The sequence below is a fragment of the Lepidochelys kempii genome, chromosome 5 (assembly GCF_965140285.1).
Source record: "Lepidochelys kempii isolate rLepKem1 chromosome 5, rLepKem1.hap1, whole genome shotgun sequence".
Classification (NCBI taxonomy): Eukaryota; Metazoa; Chordata; order Testudines; family Cheloniidae; genus Lepidochelys; species Lepidochelys kempii.
In genome coordinates this window covers 116,337,540-116,358,964 of record NC_136384.1, presented here as the reverse complement: position 1 = coordinate 116,358,964, position 21,425 = coordinate 116,337,540, and the positions used below count along the sequence as shown (strand labels likewise).

The window sequence follows — 21,425 nt, the reverse complement described above, 5'->3', positions numbered from 1 at the left end:
CAGCAGTTGCGAGGCGCCACCATGGCCCAGGCGTCCTTCCTGCCCCCCATGGGCTGAGAGCGAATTAAAGATCTTCATCTGATAGCAAGAGTCCGGAGTCAGTTCTCAGACACACTAATGCAGAAGGCCATTATACTGAAATGTAAAAATATTTCCTGCCCTCTTGACCATCATGTACATTAGCTGAATGATGTGTAGGAGTTGAGAACCTTTTAATAATGCCACTGAAGAAAAATATTTCAAAGGCTTTTAGTACATTATTTGTTAAAGGTGACACAGTAAACTACAGCCAGGCACACAAGGAATAGGGGTGGTCACAAGCAAGTAAGTGAACCTTGCCTGTTTATAATTAACTAATGATCCATACTTAGTCAGTGTATTATTAGACTCAAATACAAAATGAAAAAATTGCACTTGTAGCCAAACTGACCTTTTAGAAATGTGTTTTACAATATGTAATACATTTATGAATGCCCAGTCTTTGTGATAAACGCCCTGTGGCTTTCTAAAATAACACCACTCTCTAATATATATATTGTCAAGATAAACATTGATATTTAATACAGAAATTGGCTATTAAACTGAATGACAAAAAACAAACAGCAGTTGCTTGTATAAATACATGAAAGGATGGGGGAGTTGCTTTACCAAGTGTGAGGTCAGTCGATCGAGATAAATCAATTAACAGTAGGATACCAAGGGAGGAAAAATAACTTCTGAAGTGATTAGAGAGTGGCCCAGACAGTTGACAAGAAGGTGAGAGTAACAGTGGGGAGAAATTACTATTGGGGAAGTTAAGTTTACGTTTTGTAAAGACTGCCCTCACACTTGGTAAAATAATCCCCCCATCCTTTCATGTATTTATACCTGCTCCTGTATTTTCACTCCATGCATCTGATGAAGTGGGTTCTAGCCCACGAAAGCTTAAGCCCTAATAAATTCGTTAGTCTTTAAGGAGCCACAAGGACTCCTTGTTGTTTTTGCTGGTACAGACTAACATGGCTACTACTCTGAAACCTTAGAATTGATGACTTTAGCCCATTCTTACTCAAAACAGTATATACATTCCTACAGTCTATGGAGGCAGAGCTTACTGTAAGATATACACAATGCTATCTGTGGTTCAACAATATTTTACAAAGAGCTATACACAGCACATCCCATTCTGTGCCCCAGAAGGCTGAGTTTTTGGTTTGTTTAATAGTTATTCAATATATGAAGATTTTTTTCTGTCTTAAGCAGCTTCTTCAGCAGAGCAGTCAATGCCTGCATAGGTAAACTTCTCATACAGCGTGGTATTCACATATGTCTGAAAGAAGAAGAGAGGTTGAAGTAGGTGATGCATGTTTTTCCTCAAGCGCACTAAGCTGTGCTCTAATTATTTTGGGGATATAGAGCTCACTACTTGTGTTTACAGTACCCCCCAATGAACTTGACACACATGCCATGGAAAGATTTAGCCTTTGGACTTTAAGCTAGCATAGCCTTACCTTTCGTTCCTCTAACATCCTGTTCAGTGACACCAGGATCTGAGCGAATGATGGCCTTTCATACGGTTTCTCCCGCCAACACTGTCTCATTAGGTCATACCTTTAAAAATCAGACACAACCCGATGAGGACTTGGCAGCATGTCACTGAACACAAGGCCTGCAGATTCCATCTTAAAACCATGGCAAGCAGCCCCAGTTTAAGGCTGGAATTTTCAGCCAGACCTCTAAGAGGTGCACCAAGCAGTGGGAGGCACAGGAGCTGTTATAGCAGTGCTTCACCACCTGAGCCTCTCATTCGGCATTCCCAGACTCCCGCATAGGAATTGGCTTTACTGCATGGCACACAGCCACATGTACGATGTGACACACAGCCACATGTATGATCTCCTCCACGGTTTCCTCCAGCGTGGTGGTAACTGTACTGGTGTTGCCCACACCTGTTAAGGTAGCAAACCCATTTCAATTCAAACATGCTTTGTTTTACTTTTTCAACTGCCATATTTGGGCTTAAATTTCCCATGCTTGGCCTTCTTGAAGGTGATCTTTCGTGTGGAACGTTGCGGTGGTTTTCAAAAGGACAGCCACCCAGCCTGTGCAAAGTATAGCACCTCTGGAGGCAAATTGCCATTCTGCAACCAACAGTGCATTCAGGCCTCATACAGCTATATTATTGAATATTTAAAAAAATCACACATTTGCTGAATCAGGGCTTCCCTGAAAACTGCTATTTTCACAGTAAACAATGGAAATAAAATAATAATTAATGAACTTGTTTGCTTACACCTCATCATCGCAGTTGAGAGGCTTCTCCAGTCTGTACCCTTGTGGCAATTTCTCATAGAGTTCTGCACATGTCATTCCACAGTATGGTGTCCCACCTAAAACACAAGATTTTAACACGGGCTTAAGCAAATTTTTCTGGTGCTATCACAAATAAGGATAACCGCGCTCAGCACAAGAGCCACAGGATGGCTCAGCAACAAAATATTTGATGAAGGCAGGTTAAAGATGAAGGAAGATTGTACTAAGTAACTGTATTTGATAATAATAATTTTAGTCATTATTTATGCTGTGCTAAAACCATGCACAGTGTTTTTATAAAGTAAAAGGCAAACGGGCCAGATCCTCAGCTGGTGTAAACTGGCACAGTTCCATTGATAATGTGTCTCATCAAATTTTTCCAGCCAGTGGCCTGATTCTGATCTCACTTACACTGCCTTCCGTAGCGTTATTCCTGTTTTACACTGCTGTAAATAAGATCAGACTTAGATCCCATGTGACCAGTGGTAGTGTTTGCAGGATCAGGCTCTAACTTATATTTGGAGAGTACTCTTAGGGCTAGGTCCACAAAGAAATTTAGGCCTGGTGACATTGACTATAGATACGTAGAAAATCACCGTGATTCACAAAGCCTGAGTTTGGCACCTAAGCTCCCTATACAATGAATGCAGAGAAATCAGCACCTCAGAATGGGCTTTACAAAAAGCCAGCAGGCTAGGTAGCTCCTGGCCTAACATAGCCAATGGGAACTGCCAAGCTGAGGGGTGTGGGCTCTTCCTCCTCCAGCTGTTTTGCAAAAACTCACCTCTAGGGGCCAATCCAGTAGGCATGCTCTGAGCACACTTACCAGATTGGGCCCCATAGGTGACTTAGGTGAAAGAATGCCTAGCTTCTCCTGGTTTCTGTTTGGCTCTGGGGCTTAGGAATCCAGACACATGGCATGGCTGCAGTGCGCACGCTCAGAGGCAGAAACAGGCGCCGACAGGGTTCATGGGCAGCTGAGCAGGGGGTTTGTGAAACCCAGTGCAGCCTGGGATGTAAGTGCCTAAAGTGGCAGTTAAGTGCCTTGGTCCTTTTATTAAGCTCACCCTTGGAATATTTGTTTTTTAAAAGAAAATACCTGGTGTAAATTCCTTGCCATGGGATAATGAAAAGAGTCTCTCTCTACCTTGCTCAGGTAATGTGGTGCCTGACCTGGACTGAGTTGGAATTGTGATGATTTTTTTAAGGGTATTGTGACCAATGCAGGATGTAGTTAATAAATCAAAAGAAAACAGCGGAAGATGTTTGAAAGCGAGGAATGGCTTAGTGGGCTGAATGCAGGGCTGAGAGCCAAGAATACCCAGTAGGGATACTGTACTAGAATATCCCATGCTGGTTTATTTGTCTACCAGAAAAAAATGGATACTTACCTAAACTGACTATTTCCCATAACAGGACACCATATGACCACCTGCAATAGGGACAAAGAAAAAGCACTCATACCTTGATAGGAACAATGATTAAAAGTGAACAGGTGTGATACTGAAGAGAATTTAAAAAGACATTTTGCTAATATACAGAGAACGTAAGTTACAATTCACTCTTTTCATTTTTTTCTGATCAATTTTCTGTTTGGGAGTAAGGATCCAGGCTTTAAAACATATAAGGCCAGATTCTCAGCAGGTGTAGATGAGCATTGTACCACTGACATCAATGGAGCTACGCTGATTTACACCAGCTGAGGATCTGGCCCATTTCCTCACTGTCTCTGTCTCATTTAATACACAAAGTGCCAAACTCTTCTCACAGTTCAGTGTCACCAGTGTAAACCCAGAACAATTTCGTTGAAGTACATGAAATTATGCTGAATTTACACTGGTGACTGACTTCAATAGCACTAGTCAGGTGGGCAGAAATTGGCTCTTAAAGGAGTCATCAAGAATGTAAGAACAGCCATACTGGGTCAGACCAAAGGTCCATCTAGCCCAGTGTCCTGTCTTCTGACAGTGGCCAATGCCAGGGGCTTCAGAAGGAATGACCAGAACAGGTAATCATCAAATGACCCATCCCTTGTCATTCGTCCCCACCTTCTGGCAAACCTCCTTATGAGGTTTCTTTTTTAACTACGATTATATTCTGCTATTTTGTTTATCTGATTCCAGAAGAGACTGTCATGCAAAGAAGAATTATTTTGTACCTCCTTTTCGTCTCTCCACTTAAAGATTTACAGAGACTAAGTTCAATAGAAAATGACCAAATGTGTCAGACGTCGCATAGAAATGAACCAGCACTATAGTCTATACAGAAAATTTCGGCAGAGGTATCGCCTCTGATTACTTTCCCCTTTTCGCTCAGGTTGTGACCTAGCAAGGCACTTAAACCCCACAAGGAGTCCTGTTGACTTTAATGAGACAGCTCAAGTACTTACAGCTATGCACATGTTTAAGTGCTTTGCTAGATCAAGCCCGTAGAGCTTGGCCAACTCTATCTGATTTCCTGGCATGTACTGCTATCACAGATCTGAACTTTTGCTGTTTTCCTGGATACTTGCTACACTTCGCTGGCAGAAACTGGTGTTCGTATGGGCCTTCCAAAGGTGCATTTGAGTTTGAGTTTCAAACTAGAGATGCCCCTGAACTAACCCCATGTCCAAAATCCCATGTACTTTGTAGAAACTCAGATCTGGACTCAGACCCAAACTTAGCCTGGTTCAGTTTTTCCAGACTATTCCTTGTAGTCTGATAAGCTGTCTGCCCACATGGTGACACATATGCCTGTGTTTTCTGAGTTCCATGAATTAATAGCTGCACGATTAAAAACGCTGGCAAAAAAACTTTCCCCTATGAAGCTTCGATGTTATTAAAGAAAGTCTTGTTAAAAACATGTTAAAGAACTGTACTTACACATCACTGTTTGTGGTGTACACACTGTAATTTAGAGATTCAATTGCCATCCATCGCACTGGAAGCCTTCCCTGGAAGTGATGCCATTAGAATTGCATTACAGGCTATTATATTAATGGTAGTGTTCATAGCTGTTTCAAAACAATCTTACTGAAACCTGCACCACGAACAACCATTACTTACATTAGTGAGCACTTACACAGGTAGCCCCATTCACGTCAATAGGCCTACTGATATACATGCTCCCCAACTTGAGCACTGGTTGTACAATCAGGTCCCAGATGCACAGCTCCCAGTAAAGCAAAGAGAAGTTCTTTCCAAATGAGTGTGGTCCCACTATGAATTGGAAACAATTCTGCTTGCATGATGCACATCCTGTGAACCATTCCTTTCCCATTGACCACAAGGTATCAGTGACACAGAGGCAGAATCATGTGGGATTGGATGAAGAGACTCATTAGAAAGTTCACTTCTTCCTCTTCAAGGGATGCCAAGGGTTTAGTGCCTGGGAACTGGTCTTCCTCCCTGAGGAGCCTTGCACATAAGATTCCATCTCATCACTCCCACCCACTCCACCCACTTTTCAATGGAACCTCTAGGGGAGTGTGCAAGATAGTTTGACCAATGATTCATCAACATTCAGTCTCATTACTTTCTCAGGCCCTGATCCTAATCTTAGGTCACTGGCTTTACACCAGTGCAGATCATGGAGGGATTCACTTTCATATATGAGCTTTGTAAATATCAAATTGGAACATAAGAATCAGTTACGTGCCTTTACATTCCTATTTCATTTTTCCTCATTACATTCATGAAATAAATACAAAGGCCAGGGTTGGAGTACAAACTTTCAGCTTGTGCAAAGGATTTGCGTCTAAATAAGTCTGCCTTTGATTAAAAATAATCAGACACTTCTAGCTAGAGTTGTTCCCATCCCTTGCGTGACAGTGTTATATCCCAGAACTCCTTCAGCACATCTGGACAGTTGTCTGTGGTTGTGACACCCTTTTTTAGTAGTTCACTATTTCAGTTGTGAGACAAAGCTGCCTGTGAATAACTAGTTTGCTTTTTTCTTCTTTTCTTTTAATTTAAATTTTTAGTACTCTGAATCGCGACAACAAGACTAATTGTTGTATTTGTCCTATGTGTGACATTCAAAACTACTGAAATCTTACTTATTAGTGATGTCATATGTACCAACATTTACTCTGATCCAAATATCTGTATAGAACAGAATTGCCATTGCTTTAACACATCTGTTTTGCACAATGGGATCCTTAGCTGACGCAAGTTGACATAGCTCCACCTATGTCAATAGAATGAAGCCATCTGAATACAGATTATAGTTGAAAGATGTTTTTTTTAAATGGCTAGTGATGGGCCTCAGCCAAAAAGCTACATCCAAATATCCCTGAACTTTGCATGAAATTTTTGCAACTGGTTCCTTGGACTTTAGGAAGGTTAAGAACCAAACTTTGTCTCTTGGCTCCATCTCTAAAAAAAAGACATAGTAATAACCCCTGATGAGGTGTGATTTTCTTAAAGAATGATCATACTGAACATGTTTGTTTCAATCCTTACCATGGTCTTTTTAACATAAACTTCTTGACCTCTAGACAATCCAAAATCTGCTATTTTTGCAACATAGTTTTCTCCAACCAAGATGTTTCTTGCTGCCAAATCGCGATGAATAAACTACAATAAAGAAAACAGAAATTCTGAGGTAACCCAGTATGCTTAGATGTTCGGCTGTGTGTGTGTGTTCTCCCTGTGTGCTGCCCCAGCTTTGTGCAGACAGCTGGCACAGTAGACGTGGAGCGAACCGCCCAATGACCACAAGAGTCATTAAAGTACGAAGGTGCCAGTCCAGGTTTATTATCAATAAAGCATGGTAATAGCACCTGGTAGACTCTACAAGGATGCTAAGACGTATGCCCATGACAATGGATGCAGCTCAGTGAATGGCGGGACTTTTTGGTCCCCCCTTGGCTGATTCTCCCTCTGAGGTTCATCTTTATACCCTTATACAAACAAGTTAGTACTGCCCCTTTGACATAGTTAATCACTGTCCCCTGCGCGGCTAGTTATCACCTTGATCATGTTGGTTCAATCAAAACATCTCTATTACAAACTGTCATCCTGACCTTATCTTTTAGGAGGGGTCAGTGTGTTCCTGTTATCCTTGGGGACTGTATAAAAGATCAGTTCTGGTATAGCCCTAACAATACATATTGAATAGAGGTGACAAAAACTAGATCAAGCCCTAAAAACTAAAGCGCTGTGTTTTTAAAAGACAAGGAGCTCAGAGCTGACCTGTTTTTGGCTTAAGTAGTCCATCCCTCTGGCCACATCTGCTGCAAAATGCAGAAGCTGCTGAGAAGACAGCGTGGAGGCAGTGCTGTTGGCAATAGCAAATGCTGGGTCTGTCTCCAGCACTCTGCTCTTCCTTAGGAAATCGAGTAAATTTCCATGGGGAGCATATTCAATAGCCAGGTAAAGATACCCTAATGTAAAACAGAGAGAGCAGTATTACATAACAAGCTAAAAATGGAGACAGTGTCAGTGATTATGCATTTCCCCTGATTGGGTCCCACTACTACAGTATAATGCCACACAAGATTCAAACAAACAAACAAACAAACCTTCTATTTCTCAGATGCAGAAGAAGAAGATGGCAATGATGGCCATTTCAGAAGGATTCTTGTGATTTTATAGTTCAAAAAGCGTTTTTCATAACAGAAATGTTGCAGCCCAGCAGTTCACAGTGTGGAATACAGTGTAGAACCTCAGAGTTACAAACACCTGAGGAACGGAGGTTGTTCCAGACTCTGATTATTCTTTCAAAAGTTTACAAGTGAATTTTGAAACTTTACTGTGCAGAAGAAAAATGCTGCTTTTAACCATCTTAATTTAAATGAACCAAGCACAGAAATAGTTTCTTTACCTTGTCAAATCTTTTTTTTTTAAATTTCCCTGTATTTTTTTTGGTAGTTTACATTTAACGCAGTACTCTACTTGTTTTTTTTTTTTTGTCTCTGCTGCTGCCTGATTGCGTACTTCCAGTTCCAAATGGGGTGCGTGGTTGACTCGTCAGTTCATAACTCTGGTGTTCGTAACTCTAAAGTTGTACTGTAGTAAGTGGCCAGATCATTAACTGGTGTAGATCTATTCACTGCAGTAATCCTCCCAGGTAAACATTGGCTTATGAACAAACCTCCTGTCCAATTACCCCATTGCTTGGTTTTGAAACAGATTAATTCTGCAAACCACCAAAAAGAGCACTGCTGATCACTGGTGGTCCACAGACCACTGTTTAGCTATGTCGTGTTTTCTGTTTATTATGCATCTAAATATTTTATGTAAAAATCTGCTTATATTTTATGTTATAAAAAGGGTGCCATCTTTCCTTTTCTGAGCACAATAATTACTTTAATATAAGGAGAATTTCTGGCCTAGACAAATATGTAGTTTTATATTTTATTTTATTGGAATTTTTAAAGCCAGGTAAACAAAATATCGTACCCCGATGTTCACATGCTCCCAAAAGATTTATGATATTATGATGATGTCCAAGTTTACAAAGAACTTCCAATTCTCCAGCAAAGTCTCTGTGATCATCCTTTGAGGCATACTCTGAAAATATAAGAAACATTTATTTATGTACTCATCTAAACTGCAGTTAAAACCACGCTGTTGCTACTGTCATTAAGACAAGAACTTGGACTACTGGTTGATGTTGAAAAGGGATAAACTCCATGGTATTCCAGTCTTTACCTAAATAATAACATCATTCTTCAGTCAAAAACCTAGAGGCATCATAATGTCTTCAACAGTCACACCCAATATGTCACTCCTCTTATGGTATAGAGACACAATATGCCTTAGCAGGTTATACAAATCCATCAGCCTAAAAAAGAGAGTGAGCAGATCTTGATATTGAAGTCCCCAAATACCAAACGCCTTAAAGCATCCAATTCAAGGGTAATAAAAGTAGCCAAGCAAGCTTATTCTAAAAGCCATCGATAGGCTAACACGATCGTACACCAGAAATATTTTTCACCTAGCACACTTACAATGCAGCACAAAATAAGACTTCTGTGAAGTCTGGTGTAGTAAACCAACTGAACCCACTTTCTGTTTACCTATGATGAAAAGATCTTTAACATCTAAAAATGAGAATATGATCTGAAACATCATAGCACAGTTGTGAAATATGCCTGGTTTTATACCTACCCTGCAAAATCAAATAAACCTCGGTTACCGCTATGATTCATCTTGTCCTTAATTAAGGGTCCAATCTAACCCCAGCTGAAGTCAATCAAAATAATCCACTGAGAGTTGGACTGAGCCTAATGATTCCTAAAGAGCAAAATCAACAATGCTTGGATCTCTCTGTTTAAAAGATACATTATAAATCTTGGGAGAGTGGCTGGAGAGTTGCCCCTAAACTTATGTTTTAATTTACCATATACCAGCGTTTCATGTCCCTGTTTCTACTTGTGTATTGTAGCTGGCATGCTGGCATAGCCAGAGTGGTATTGCCCTTCTGGGCTACCCACACTTAGACCAGTTTTTCATCCATAAAAGATGCACACTGGGTGTGACACATGACCAGTGAGGTATTATAGAAGGTTTTGTGCTGGCTTGGTAAATCTAAGTATTGGAATATCCAATACCTGCCCCATTCTTTGCAGTTCATCCTAATTGAGTGACCTCAGTCGGCTCCCCTGGGACTCCGGTCATAGTGGCGTAGTTGTGCTTGGACACACATTACCACAGGTTAATTGGGTTTTTGGATCAAAACCACACACTTGTCAAAAATTAATTTTGATATTGGAGAGCTTAAGGGTTAAAAATCAGTTACAGTGAGTGACCCAGATCCTAGGAAGATCCTGACAGAAAAAGCTTGGAAGAATTGTGCTCACAGAGGGGGTTGTCTTTTAAAAAAAGGCCCCAGAGCAAGAATTGAAAAATCTGTTAATGGCCAGTAATCAGGAGGCAGACCCAGCGAAAATGCCTGCAGTGAGAAACTAGCAGCAACTTGAACAAAAGCTAATACCTCTTCGATTGCAGGGAAAGCAAAAGATAGCTGATACGGAAAGAGATGCTGCTGAAAGAAAACGCCTGTGTTCTGAACATTAACAAAGAATCACATATATTCAATTGCAGGAACTAGAAGCTAAGGCAAAATGGACAAACTTAAGCTCCAACTCAAGAGAATGAAGGACAGCATCATCCTGAAAAGCGTCTCAACAGCAAAGATGGGGATAGAATCTATCCAGTTTGTAACCATGTTGGTATGTTGTTTGACTCTAAGTAGTTGTCTATGTGTAACTAAAATATACCCCAACTCTGCCACCTTTTATGTAAATGCTTTTACTGCGAGGTCAGGTGAAGGTAACCCCATAACTTGGGCAAAGAATGTAAAAATCAATGGTAAAAGCTGTTTAGGGCAAATTACAGGTTCTAACATCAGTCTTGTTAAAGAGGATCTTGTCAAAGAGGAAGATTACTTACCAGGTGAAAGTGTGAATATTTTAACCCTCTATGAGTTTGCTGTAAATGTGCCTTCAGCCAGAATCCACCTTGAGTGGAATGGCATTAAACATGAAGTTATAGCCGGTGTAAGGAAGTTATTGCCTAAGCATCTTTTGATTGAGCATGATATTAAAGCTTTGTTTAGTCAGGTTAACATAAATCAGTCACAGGAAAGAAATAATCCTAAACCTGTGTCTATTGGGGCAATAACTTGCCTATTGAGGAATTCTCCAAATGTTTGTCTGTGGAAAATAGCTGTTTGTGCAGAAAAGCAGTTTATATGTGAATGAAGTTTCTGAATGTCTGTCTAATATCTCACAAGTGAATCTGGAAATAGATAAAGCGCAGAAAGAACGCATTGGTCAGGAAAATGTTTCTCCAGAGCAGATTAAAGTTGATGATCAAATTAAAAGCCCAAACTAAGGAAGAAAGGATTAAGCACCCTGCAAGACCAATGACTCAAATTCAACCCTTAAAAACATAAGGGGAGACAATGTTTGTGTTTTTGTGTATTTACATATATATGGGTAGAGATCAACAGTGTAATCAAACAGTCCCTGTCTATGCTGTATTCTGTTAATTCAGAGATCAAAAGAAATTCTTAACAATTAAATGAACTGTAAACCTAGGATATCGCTGTATTCATCTTTCTTTGAAGTGTATAGCCAATCATCTGCAAATGGTGGAAAAACAGGCAATGCTTTATGTGGATCTGTGTGGAGAATTATCTGCCATGCTTAGGAAATGAGTGTCTATTGTTCTCCGAGTCCCCGATCTGTCACAAGAAGGCCTGAGACTTGGGTCCTGATCCTGTCATCTCAGATCTGCTTGAGGCTTCATGCAGGGGAAGCCTAAGCAACAAGGAATAAGATCCCAGCGCTGACTGGCCCGCCTTGAATATAAACATTGGACTATAACCTATGAACTATTTCTGAAATATGAAACTTTTTGCCTCTACAAAACTCACCATCTCTGCTATGAGTCTGAATCTCAAGCACTGTACTCATGTCTGTGTGTATACTGGTCTTTTAACTAATCCTCTCTCCCTTTTATTTTTTAATAAATTTTAGTTTAGTTAATAAGAATTGGCTGTAAGCATGTATTTGGGTAAGATCTGGAATATTCATTAACCTGGGAGGTAATGTGTCCGATCCTTTGGGATTGGTAGAAACTTTTTATATGATTAATAAGCTTTCATTAGTTCTTATCATATTTAACTTGGGTGTCTGGGTGAAGGTCTGAGGCTGGGTTACTTTAAGGGAACTGCGTTGTTGGCTTCTGGGTAACCAGTAAGGTATTATAGAAGGTTTTGTGCTGGCTTGGAAAATCTAAGTATTGGAATATCCTCCAGCTTTGGGGATTGTCTGCCCCATTCTTTGCACTTCATCCTAATTGAGTGACCTCAGTCGGCTCCCCTGGGATTCCGGTCACACTGGGTATCATTAAAAACTCAGCATTCACCATTCCATGCACCAGCAGCAACCAGGTTTTCTCTTCTTTTTCTGAGAATGGATGATACAATGGCCACCCTTAAACAATTGCCAGTTTCCTTGGATAATGACCTAGAGAGCTGCATAACAACATCTGCACTATTCCAGGCACTATAGTGGCAGTATTCTAGTATTTCTGGAACTTAGATACCATGCTGATAAGCATCTTAAAAGTACCTTAGGGTATGTCTATACTACCTGCCAGATCAGAGGGCAGCAATCGATCCAGCGAGGGTCAAATCGACCCCTGAGCACTCTTCTGTCAACTCCTAAACTCCACCGCTGCGAGAGGCGCAGGCAGAGTCGATGGGGGATCCCAGCAGTCGACTCACCATGGTGAAGACACCACAGTGAGTAGGTCTAAGTACAGCAACTTCAGCTACATTATTCACGTAGCTGAACCTGCTTAACTTAGATTGATTCCCGCCCCCCCCCCCGCAGTGTAGACCAGGCCTTAGATAGAGAAGTGATGCCCAAAAAGAAGTAGAAGGAAATTTAAATGACCCTACAAATATACTGCTACCGTATCTATTTATTTAAGGCAACATTGGCAAGTTTTAAAGGCTCTGTGCCATTATCACTGTGGAGTAGCAAATGATGAGATTTTCATGTGACTCATCAAACAGACTGAAACTCATATGGAAGAGTCAGCACTCAATGATACCGGGTTAAACTATAAAAAACACACCGACAGAAAAAAAAGCCATCTCCAGGATGCAAACCTTGGCCAGGCAAAAGCAGAAGTGAGCTTATTATTCATGCTTATTATTTAGTATTTATATTACAGTAGCAGCCAGAGGCCCCAGTCAGAATCAAGGTCCCCTTATGCCAGGCACTGTACAAACCCAGATAAACATAGGGCCCCGGCCTCAAAGACTCTGCAGTCTTTAATGAAAACCGCTGACCTTTCATCCTTTTGATGGCAGCATCCATTCGCAAGCCATCCTTCTTAATTCGTGCTTTAAGGACTTGTCCAAAGTTGCCCTCCCCAATCACATCTTGAAATTTGATGTCATTCCACTCGAGGACTGGATAGATAGTGGGGTCTGGGCTGTTCTTGGCTTTCCTGCTCAGAGTGAGAGTTCCTGAGTTAAACTGGACAGCTGGCTCTTCTCTCTGTGAAAAAAATTGACCACGTTAGTAGTAGTTTGTACCGTATGGAGTAATACCACAGAACTTACTACCCATTCAATATAAGCACATGGGAGCTGAGCCTTCTCTAGCTTATTGTCTTCTGCAGTGTAATTCCTGGTTTATACTGTCTAAATGAGAGGAGAGACACTCGCTGACTACTTTTATAAAAGTGTAGTGGAGGCTGACAGAAAGTAGGCTACAGGGTTGGGTAAGCTTCCTTCTTCATGCTGAGCAGCTTCCACTGCAGTGTTGAGGAAGAAAGAAGAGAAAGCGAAACATCTGAGCAAACTATTACATCTAGCAACTAAATAGTCTCCACTCTCTCCCTTGCCTAATCAGGCTGGGGCACATCAAATAGTCTGCTGTGTTTGAGGGGTCATCCTCGCTTTAATTAATGCATCCTCATAGGATTTGCTAATGTGGAAGAAAAGAGTGTAGGGAGAGTTTCCGTGGGACCTAACAACTGGTGATGATGGCCCATACTGTCCACTGTATGAAAGAAGCCGGAAGAGGTGTGGTGCTGCCATTGGCTGGCTCTTGGCCTGCCGTGCCCATCTCTACAGACTGTGGAGGAGCAGTTACTGGGGCTCGGAGTAGCAGTAACTTGCACTGCATTTTACAACCCACGGTGCAGCTTAAATGGAGACTACACCACACCGAGTAGTGTGTTCACAAGCCTTTCTCTGGTCTGGCAGGGCATGCCTCCCGTCCTCACACACATCAGATCACAAACTGGTGCTGCAAAGGAGATAGAAGCAGTAAAGCAGAAGGGGAGACATAGCACATAGTTGCCTTCCTTCTCTAGGTGGACCCTCAACTTTGTATCCCACAGTTGTGATCCCCTGCTCACCTCTGGGTCAGTGGTAGGAAAGCTTGACACTATTAATGCTAGCACATGCATTAGGGGGCAGCTTTATTTCGAAAGTCAGAAGAGGAGGAGGAGGGAACCATCAGAAAAAGACAACAGATGAGGCTGAGATGAACAACTGCACCGACAAAGCAAAACTGGAAACTCACTACCACATTTTGGAAGGCTTGAGCCATTCTGCGCTGGAAGTTGGCTCGCTTTAGCTGCAGCATGATGAGAAAGGCCAGGAGGATTGTTAGGCAGGTCATCCCTGCTGAGCCAAGGATAGCAATCAGCAGCATTTTCCCTCCCTTTGATTCATATGGAGCTGTTGAGGGGAAAATGGCACTTAATAGCATCTGGTTAACGTTGACAGTCCTCTGAGGGGAGTAAATATTAGCATTCTTATTTTACAGATACACAAATGGAGGCCCAGAGAACTTGGGCCTCATCTTCGGTAGTGCTGAGCACCCGTGGCTCCACTGATTTCAACTGGAGCTGGGGGTGCTCAGCATCTCTGAAAGTCAGTCCGTGGGTGGCCAGGCTGGTGAAATTCCATGGCCTGTTTTATGCAGGAGGTCAGATTTGATGAGCTAATGGTCCCTTCTGGCTTTAAACTCTAAGAATCTATGAAACGTTGGGCCCCCAATAACTGGGGCACTGAAAGTCAGCAGCCACTTCTGGAAATTGTGTGACTTGCCCCAGGCTACACAGTGAACCAATAACAGAGCTGGGATTTAAATTCTAAGGTCTTTGTCTGGATGTGCACTGGGTACATTTTTCTTAAAATCCAACAAAATTCAGAGTAACAAATAAAAGCTCATCGGTCCCCAGCTGTGTTCTCAGCTTGCTAACCCACATGGCCCCTCAGACCGCCCAGGCATGGCTTGGACTGAGTTCAGGAAGCTGGGTTAACCAACCTTTTGTTTCCGGGAGAGTCTGCAGTTCAAGAGAGGGATTTGGGTTGCTCAGTCCAATATTGTTCTGTGCACTAATCTGAACCAGATACGCAGTGTTCGGCTCGAGGCCCTTGAGATGATACTGCGTGATGGTTGTGTTTTTTATTGTGACGTCAATGTGGTTGTACTCAGCCTTGCCATAAATCTTGTAGCTGATGATGATGGAGGAGATGGACTGTCCCGCAGCAGTTGACCAAGAGATGATGGCGGAGGTGTCCGTGATGTTGAAAATCTTGATGTTGTCAGGTGACGGTGGGATTCCTATGGACAAAAAAAGAACATGTTCCAGTTTACATCCATCCTTGCTCCTTCTCTTAGCGCCAGTCCTTTCCCCAATACTCCCACTGGCTTAAACAGAACCAGGATCAGGGCGACAGCAAATGAAACTTGACTATGTTTTTATAAACTTGACATGGTGCATTTCATTCTGGCACCAACTACTGCAATACTGAACACTTCCAGCAGAGTGTCCTCATGGTATTCCCTATCCTTGCTAGGAAAAAGAAGAGACTGCTTCAGGTACTACTATCCTAGACAAAGGGCTTCCTCTTGAATTAGGGCAGCATAATTTTACCTCCTGACTGGATCAGCATCCCCCTGTGGTTCCAGTATCCCTTACTTTTCATTTCTTTAAGGCCTGTTTTCCTTGTCCATCCAACAGCCATTAGGAAGGGTAGAAGTCAACGGCAAAACTCCCACAAATTTCAATGGGAGCAGGATTGAGCCCTTAGCTGGTAGCCACAATCACAGCTGGCAAGACAAGTTCTCCTTGGAATAATATACCTATGGTGATATTTCCAGAAGCAGGTCACCACTGTCATGTTTGTAATACATGCAGGGCCCAGCTGTGTAACCTTTACCAGTGTAGGTAAGCACCTGTGCGAATGGGATTAGCACTGAGGTTGCAGGCATGAGCGGTGCAGAGTTGTGCTCTTCCAGAGGAGCGTACTAGAAGCATTGGGCCTCAGGCAAGCACAATGACTTCACGAGTCCCCAGGGAGTGTGGCTGCGGTGACAGTACTGGGGGGGGAGGGAGGGGGCAGGTGAGACGATGGCCTTGCCACCATTCTCATCCCTTCCTACCTCCTTTGAGGATTCTAGCACCAGCATTATGACAGACTCAACTACTCTCTGCACTCAGTGTAGTGCACAGACATTGCATCCTCTCCTCACCCTTCAGTGCTTGGTACAACTCAGCCAGATTTCCCGAATCAGTGAAGATCCTATTGTCTTGGATGGAGCTGTGGGTGCCCAGCACTTCTGAGAATCAGGCCCTGAGGGTGGGATTTTCCAAAGCACCTAAGTGATTTAGGAGCACACATCCCATTGAAAGTCACTGAGACCTGTGCTCCTGAGTCACTTAGGAACTTTTGAAACTCACATCCTTAGTCTCTGACCAGGTGGATAAGAATTAGTGCTGACCCTCAGTTATCCCTCTGAACAATAGCTAAAAGCAGCTGTAAATGCACATTCAGAAGCACTATGCTATTACTGCAGAGAATTACTGTGACGTTGCACTCCATATGTTTTATGGAAATATGTTTATAAGTGTGAATATGATATAACTGGAATATGCGTTATTCAAAAGGTCTCTTGTAAGGTATCATTACAAAGCTTATAATCTACTGAGTGTGTTCACCCTATTTGTACGAATGTGTCATCCTTGTATCTGAAGCTAGAAATATGAAGTATTACTCTGAAGTTCTATTGTAACTATGCAAAGTGTGGGCCATTAGTGGTGGCTTGGAATCTTGATGGCTCCCATTAACTAGGACAATTGGTTGTGAATGGTTCTGTTTACTCGCAAACCTTCCTGGCTACATGCACGCCAGCCCTGAAAGAATGGAAAATGAGGTCTTACAGTGACATGTGATCATGTCACCTGGTACTGGAATCCATCTTAAACCTGGTGCTTTTCCATTTAGGAGGGGTGGGGACCCAGACACACAAAAGATTCCCACCTTGTGCCAAAGCTATAAAAGGGGGTAGAACAGAACAAAAGGGGCTTCAGTCTTGAGAAAATCCCTAGTTACCACCTGAGCTGGAACTAACAAGAACTGTACCGGGGAAAGGATTGGGCCCAGCCTAAGAAGGAGTCTAGTCTGTGAAAGAAGCTTATTGGAACATTGCTGAGGGTGAGATTTATCTGTATTCAGTTTCTTAAATGTATTAGGCTTAGATTTGCATGTTTTGTTTTATTTTGCTTGGTAATTTACTTTGTTCTGTCTGTTATTTCTTGAAACCACTTAAATCCTACTTTATATACTTAATAAAATCACTTTTGTTTATTTATTAACCCAGAGTAAGTGATTAATACCTGGGGGAGCAAACAGCTGTGCATCTCTCTCTATCAGTGTTATAGAGGGTGGACAATTTATGAGTTTACCTTGTATAAGCTTTATACAGAGTAAAACAGATTTATTTGAGGTTTAGATCCCATTGGGTATCTGGGTGCTGGAGACAGGAGCACATGCTGAGCTGTTTTCAGTTAAGTCTGCAGGTTTGGGGGTGTGGTTCAGACCCTGGGTCTGTGTTGCAGCAGACTTGCATGTCTGGCTCAACAAGACAGGGTTCTGGAGTCCCAAGCTGGCAGGGAAGATGGGCTCAGAGGTAGTTTCAGCACAACAGGTGACAGTCCCAAGGGGGTCTCTGTGACTTAACCCATCACAATTACATTTTACAAAGACCTCTAGCAACATCAGAATCCTGCTGGGGGTGGTTAGGGGGAAGAGGAAGAGAAAGGAATAAATAAAGTAAAGTGAATCCAGTCACTTACTGTCACTGTAGGTCCATGCATACAAATAGTCACTCCACTCTCCTTCAGACCTGGTATTCACACGTACCCTGCACCTATACTGCTGTCTGGGTTCTAAATCATCAATAACCAGGGTGGATATATTTCCTGGCACACGGGTGATAACACTGATCTCATCACCACTGTTGTCATTCACACGCGTCCTTTCCACTTCAACAAGAAGGTCATCTTCTGGCTTCTGTGCTATTGGCTGCCATGACAAAATCAGAGATGTCTTGCTTTTAGGAAGGAGGGTGAGACCTTCTGGTGGAGGAAGACCTTGGAGAATCCACAGAGAGAGAGAGAGAAAAAAAACTTTATTTTATGTCTTCTGGATACTTGCACGCAAAGGCTGGTATTAAAACAATAATCTGGAACTGGCCATCTGGGTTAGTGGTTAGTGCTCTGCACTGCCAAGTGAGGCCTGAGGTCATCCATAGTTCAAATCTTGTCCTCCATACCTAGCAGAGGCTAGAATTGCTGTTGAGGTCAAATGCTCAGCCCAAGCATGGCGTGTTTTGGGTTGCTTCTCAGGGACATGACATCCTTGCATGGATCACAATACTGACATTTTTAAATGACTTTAGCATTTTGCAGTGCCCTTGATGGTGCCACTGGAAAGTACTGTCAATCTCTGATGCTGCTGGGCCTGCCACAAGTAGCAGGGTGGTGGATTTCAGATCTTCAGTTTCTCTGAAATGCCATTTGCTTCTCAGAAAATCTGGAATTTCTCCAGCCACCTCCTCCAGCCACGTTCCCTCCTGGACTGAAGGATTCATGTGGCTTCATTTGCTCTGTTTTTGTGAAAGATTGTTTACTTCTAACATTTGGTGATAAGGGTTTCACAAACAGGAGTGCTGGTAAGAAACCAAGGGCCTGATGCCTGATTCTCCACTGCCCTGAACCATGTATAATAATTTATAGTGCTACAAAGTGCATGTAAAAGGCTAATATGTCAATTTGGTAGAATTCTACATTCGCTTTCATAGGTGTTAATGACTACACATGGTGCAAGGCAATGGAGAATCAGACCCTGGCACTTTATTTCCTGGCCACAGTCACATTTGCTAGATCAGAATAGCAAAGGTTAATGCCCCTCTCACTACCTACAGTTCTTTGAAGGAGAATGAGGGGGCCTGAATAACTATATTGCGTGTGGTTAAGTAAAACAACAGAGCTATGGGACAATGTGAGGATAGAGATAATAGACTTGGGAATTCAAATTACATTGAAGGAGATGGGGTGGAGGGAAGAAAGCTAATACTCTACAACTAGTAGATCCCTGGTTGGTTGCTGGTGTGCACAAGCTCCATACAAAGAACTGTTGGCCTGGGTGTCAGCAAAAAAGTATCTTTCTTGTCTCATGTCCTTCACTGGGATGGAGGAGGGTTGAAAGATTATGGATGCAAAGTGGAAGTTTTTAAACATGAGGAAGGGGCCAGGCCCCTCTCTTTTTATTGATGGATCATTTCCATGTTAAGGGTTCAGTAAACAAGAGGTCATTTATTTAGTGCTTGAGTATTTGATTTCTTTCTGTTCCTTGACTCTGTATGAGATTCTGATTTTCGAATAATCTTAACCTTAAAGAAGTCAACATAGTCTAATGGTTAGAGCCATCACTAGCAATCAAGAGAAGGGGTTCTATCCCCAACATTGTGGAGCACTTGCTGTGTGGCATTGGGCAAGTTACCTAACCTCATTATTCCTCAGTTTTCCCAACCTGTAAAATGGGGAGAATGATATTTAGTCACTTTTTGCAATTCTTCCCCTTTCCCCACATTTTCCTTTGCTTTGCTTGAGACTCCTCTGAAAGGATCTGAACCTCCCCAGGCCCCTCTGTTTGAGAAACATTATTTTGGGGCTTGGTCCAAAACCCACTGAAATGAATGGAAAGGCTTCCATTGACTTCAGTGGGCTTTGGCATGCATGCAGATGAATGCAGCTGTGCATATTGCAGAGAAGACGAAGGAGGCTGATTGAAAGCTCCCCATGTGAAAGGCCAAAAGTCCTACGTACCAAGTGCAGCCGTTGTGAAGCTTGCCTGTGGCCCAGGATGCCCTTCTCCACCATCCCCTTGCCGGCTTAGCTGAACACAGAACTGATATTCTGTTTTGGGTTCTAGATTAAATAATCTCTTGCTCTTTCCATTTACTGGGAACGAAAAGAGAAAGAAAGGTCAACCCTCCATTCCATTCTGAAAAATAATAAGGGATTTTCTGAATCCCGCATCACAGCTGGGTCTGCTCTTGAGAGAGGTCAAGGTTATGGGCTCCGCTTTACCCCCATTACTCTAGGATGAGCTGTTTAGATGTACATGTTAATTACCATTATGACAGTATTGCTTATTATGGGTTAAAGCACCAGCAATGTGCCCAGCCTTGCATGAGATACAAAAGGGCAGATTTTCAAAAGTACTGAAGTGCTCAGGATCCTCAGGGGAGCTGCTGGGTGCTGAGCACTTCTGAAAATCTGGCTCCAAGTGAGCTGGCCCCGATCCAAAGATCTTACAATCTGATCCGGTGCAGGCAAACCTCTTCGCTCTTGTGGAGACTTAATGAAGTCATTGGTCTAGCTATTAGGAGTTCAGATACCACAATGATGGACAAAACATACAAGCCTGGAAAGAACGAATTGGAATCCCGAATACCCATGAATGTGTTGGCTAAAGGCTCAAGAATCCTCAGTGTTGATGTATCTGTGTTTCTTTTCATCAAGAGATCCCAGCAAAGAGACTTGGTGTCTAATGAAGATGATGTGTAAAGTGATATAGGTTAGACTCCCATACAACCAGGCATACTCCCTTAGATCTACTTGCATCCAGTTATTGATATGTAAGGGAAAGCAAGGTGACATAAATTACACACTGAGGAGTCAGAAGATGTCAGTTAAAGAGGATGGGGGCTGCTTTAGATTACACCTTCTTACATCCTCAGTTCATTGGTTTTTTTTAGCTACGCTCCTCGCTTCTGGCCTGTCAGAGTCTGAAATATGTCTGTTTTGATTCCCTTGCACTCAGTGGGTCAAATTTAGAGCTGATGTGTAAGGTGTGTGTTTGTAAGTTAATCATGTACTTGGCAAAGTGTGTGTGAGCCCATGCAAACCTATGGGAATCTCGGAAAAGTCTACATGACTTTAATGTACATTTGACAGGACTGGATGAAGTGGTAAGCTACACCAATTTATAGTCTCCTCTAGGCTACTCAAATTCACTTGACTCACTTCTGAACTTGGCCCTTGGTCTTTAGAAGTCCTAGAAGCCAGTACTTGGGTACCACAATGATAGGAGCCTTATAAAAACCTGAGACAGAGAAATATGTAGGAGGCCACTTGCTTCTGCTGCTGCTTTAATATCTTTTTAGGTTGAAACCTAAGTAAGAATTGCACTTGCAAGGGCCAGCCGTAGGTTCTGTTGAGCCCTGCATAAGTAAAAGTCATTTTTCAAAACAGAATTTTACGTTAGAGCAAACACCACATTCCGATTTTTCTTCAGCTTGACTGTAGATGAGG

General features: G+C 42.3%; 1 protein-coding gene across 11 annotated transcripts in view; it reads right to left on the bottom strand.

Moving 5' to 3' along the window:
- Positions 1–233: 233 nt before the first annotated feature.
- TEK (TEK receptor tyrosine kinase) overlaps positions 234–21,425 on the bottom strand; it is a 91,981-nt gene continuing 70,789 nt past the window's right edge. For 7 of the 11 annotated variants that reach the window (XM_078852941.1, XM_078852942.1, XM_073345544.2 and 4 more), the window contains 13 exons: positions 19,935–20,069; positions 17,901–18,197; positions 15,086–15,385; positions 14,336–14,493; positions 13,090–13,300; positions 8,679–8,789; positions 7,470–7,660; positions 6,738–6,851; positions 5,157–5,227; positions 3,684–3,724; positions 2,273–2,369; positions 1,491–1,590; positions 234–1,309 (listed from right to left, as the gene is read on the bottom strand). In XM_078852941.1, the coding sequence (XP_078709067.1) occupies positions 1,235–1,309; positions 1,491–1,590; positions 2,273–2,369; positions 3,684–3,724; positions 5,157–5,227; positions 6,738–6,851; positions 7,470–7,660; positions 8,679–8,789; positions 13,090–13,300; positions 14,336–14,493; positions 15,086–15,385; positions 17,901–18,197; positions 19,935–20,069 (1,901 nt within the window). In that variant the 3' untranslated portion in view covers positions 234–1,234. Of the gene's footprint in view, positions 1,310–1,490; positions 1,591–2,272; positions 2,370–3,683; positions 3,725–5,156; positions 5,228–6,737; positions 6,852–7,469; positions 7,661–8,678; positions 8,790–13,089; positions 13,301–14,335; positions 14,494–15,085; positions 15,386–17,900; positions 18,198–19,934; positions 20,070–21,425 lie in introns of those variants that run through there. The other 4 variants (XM_073345545.2, XM_073345546.2, XM_078852943.1 and 1 more) reach the window with 4 other exon arrangements.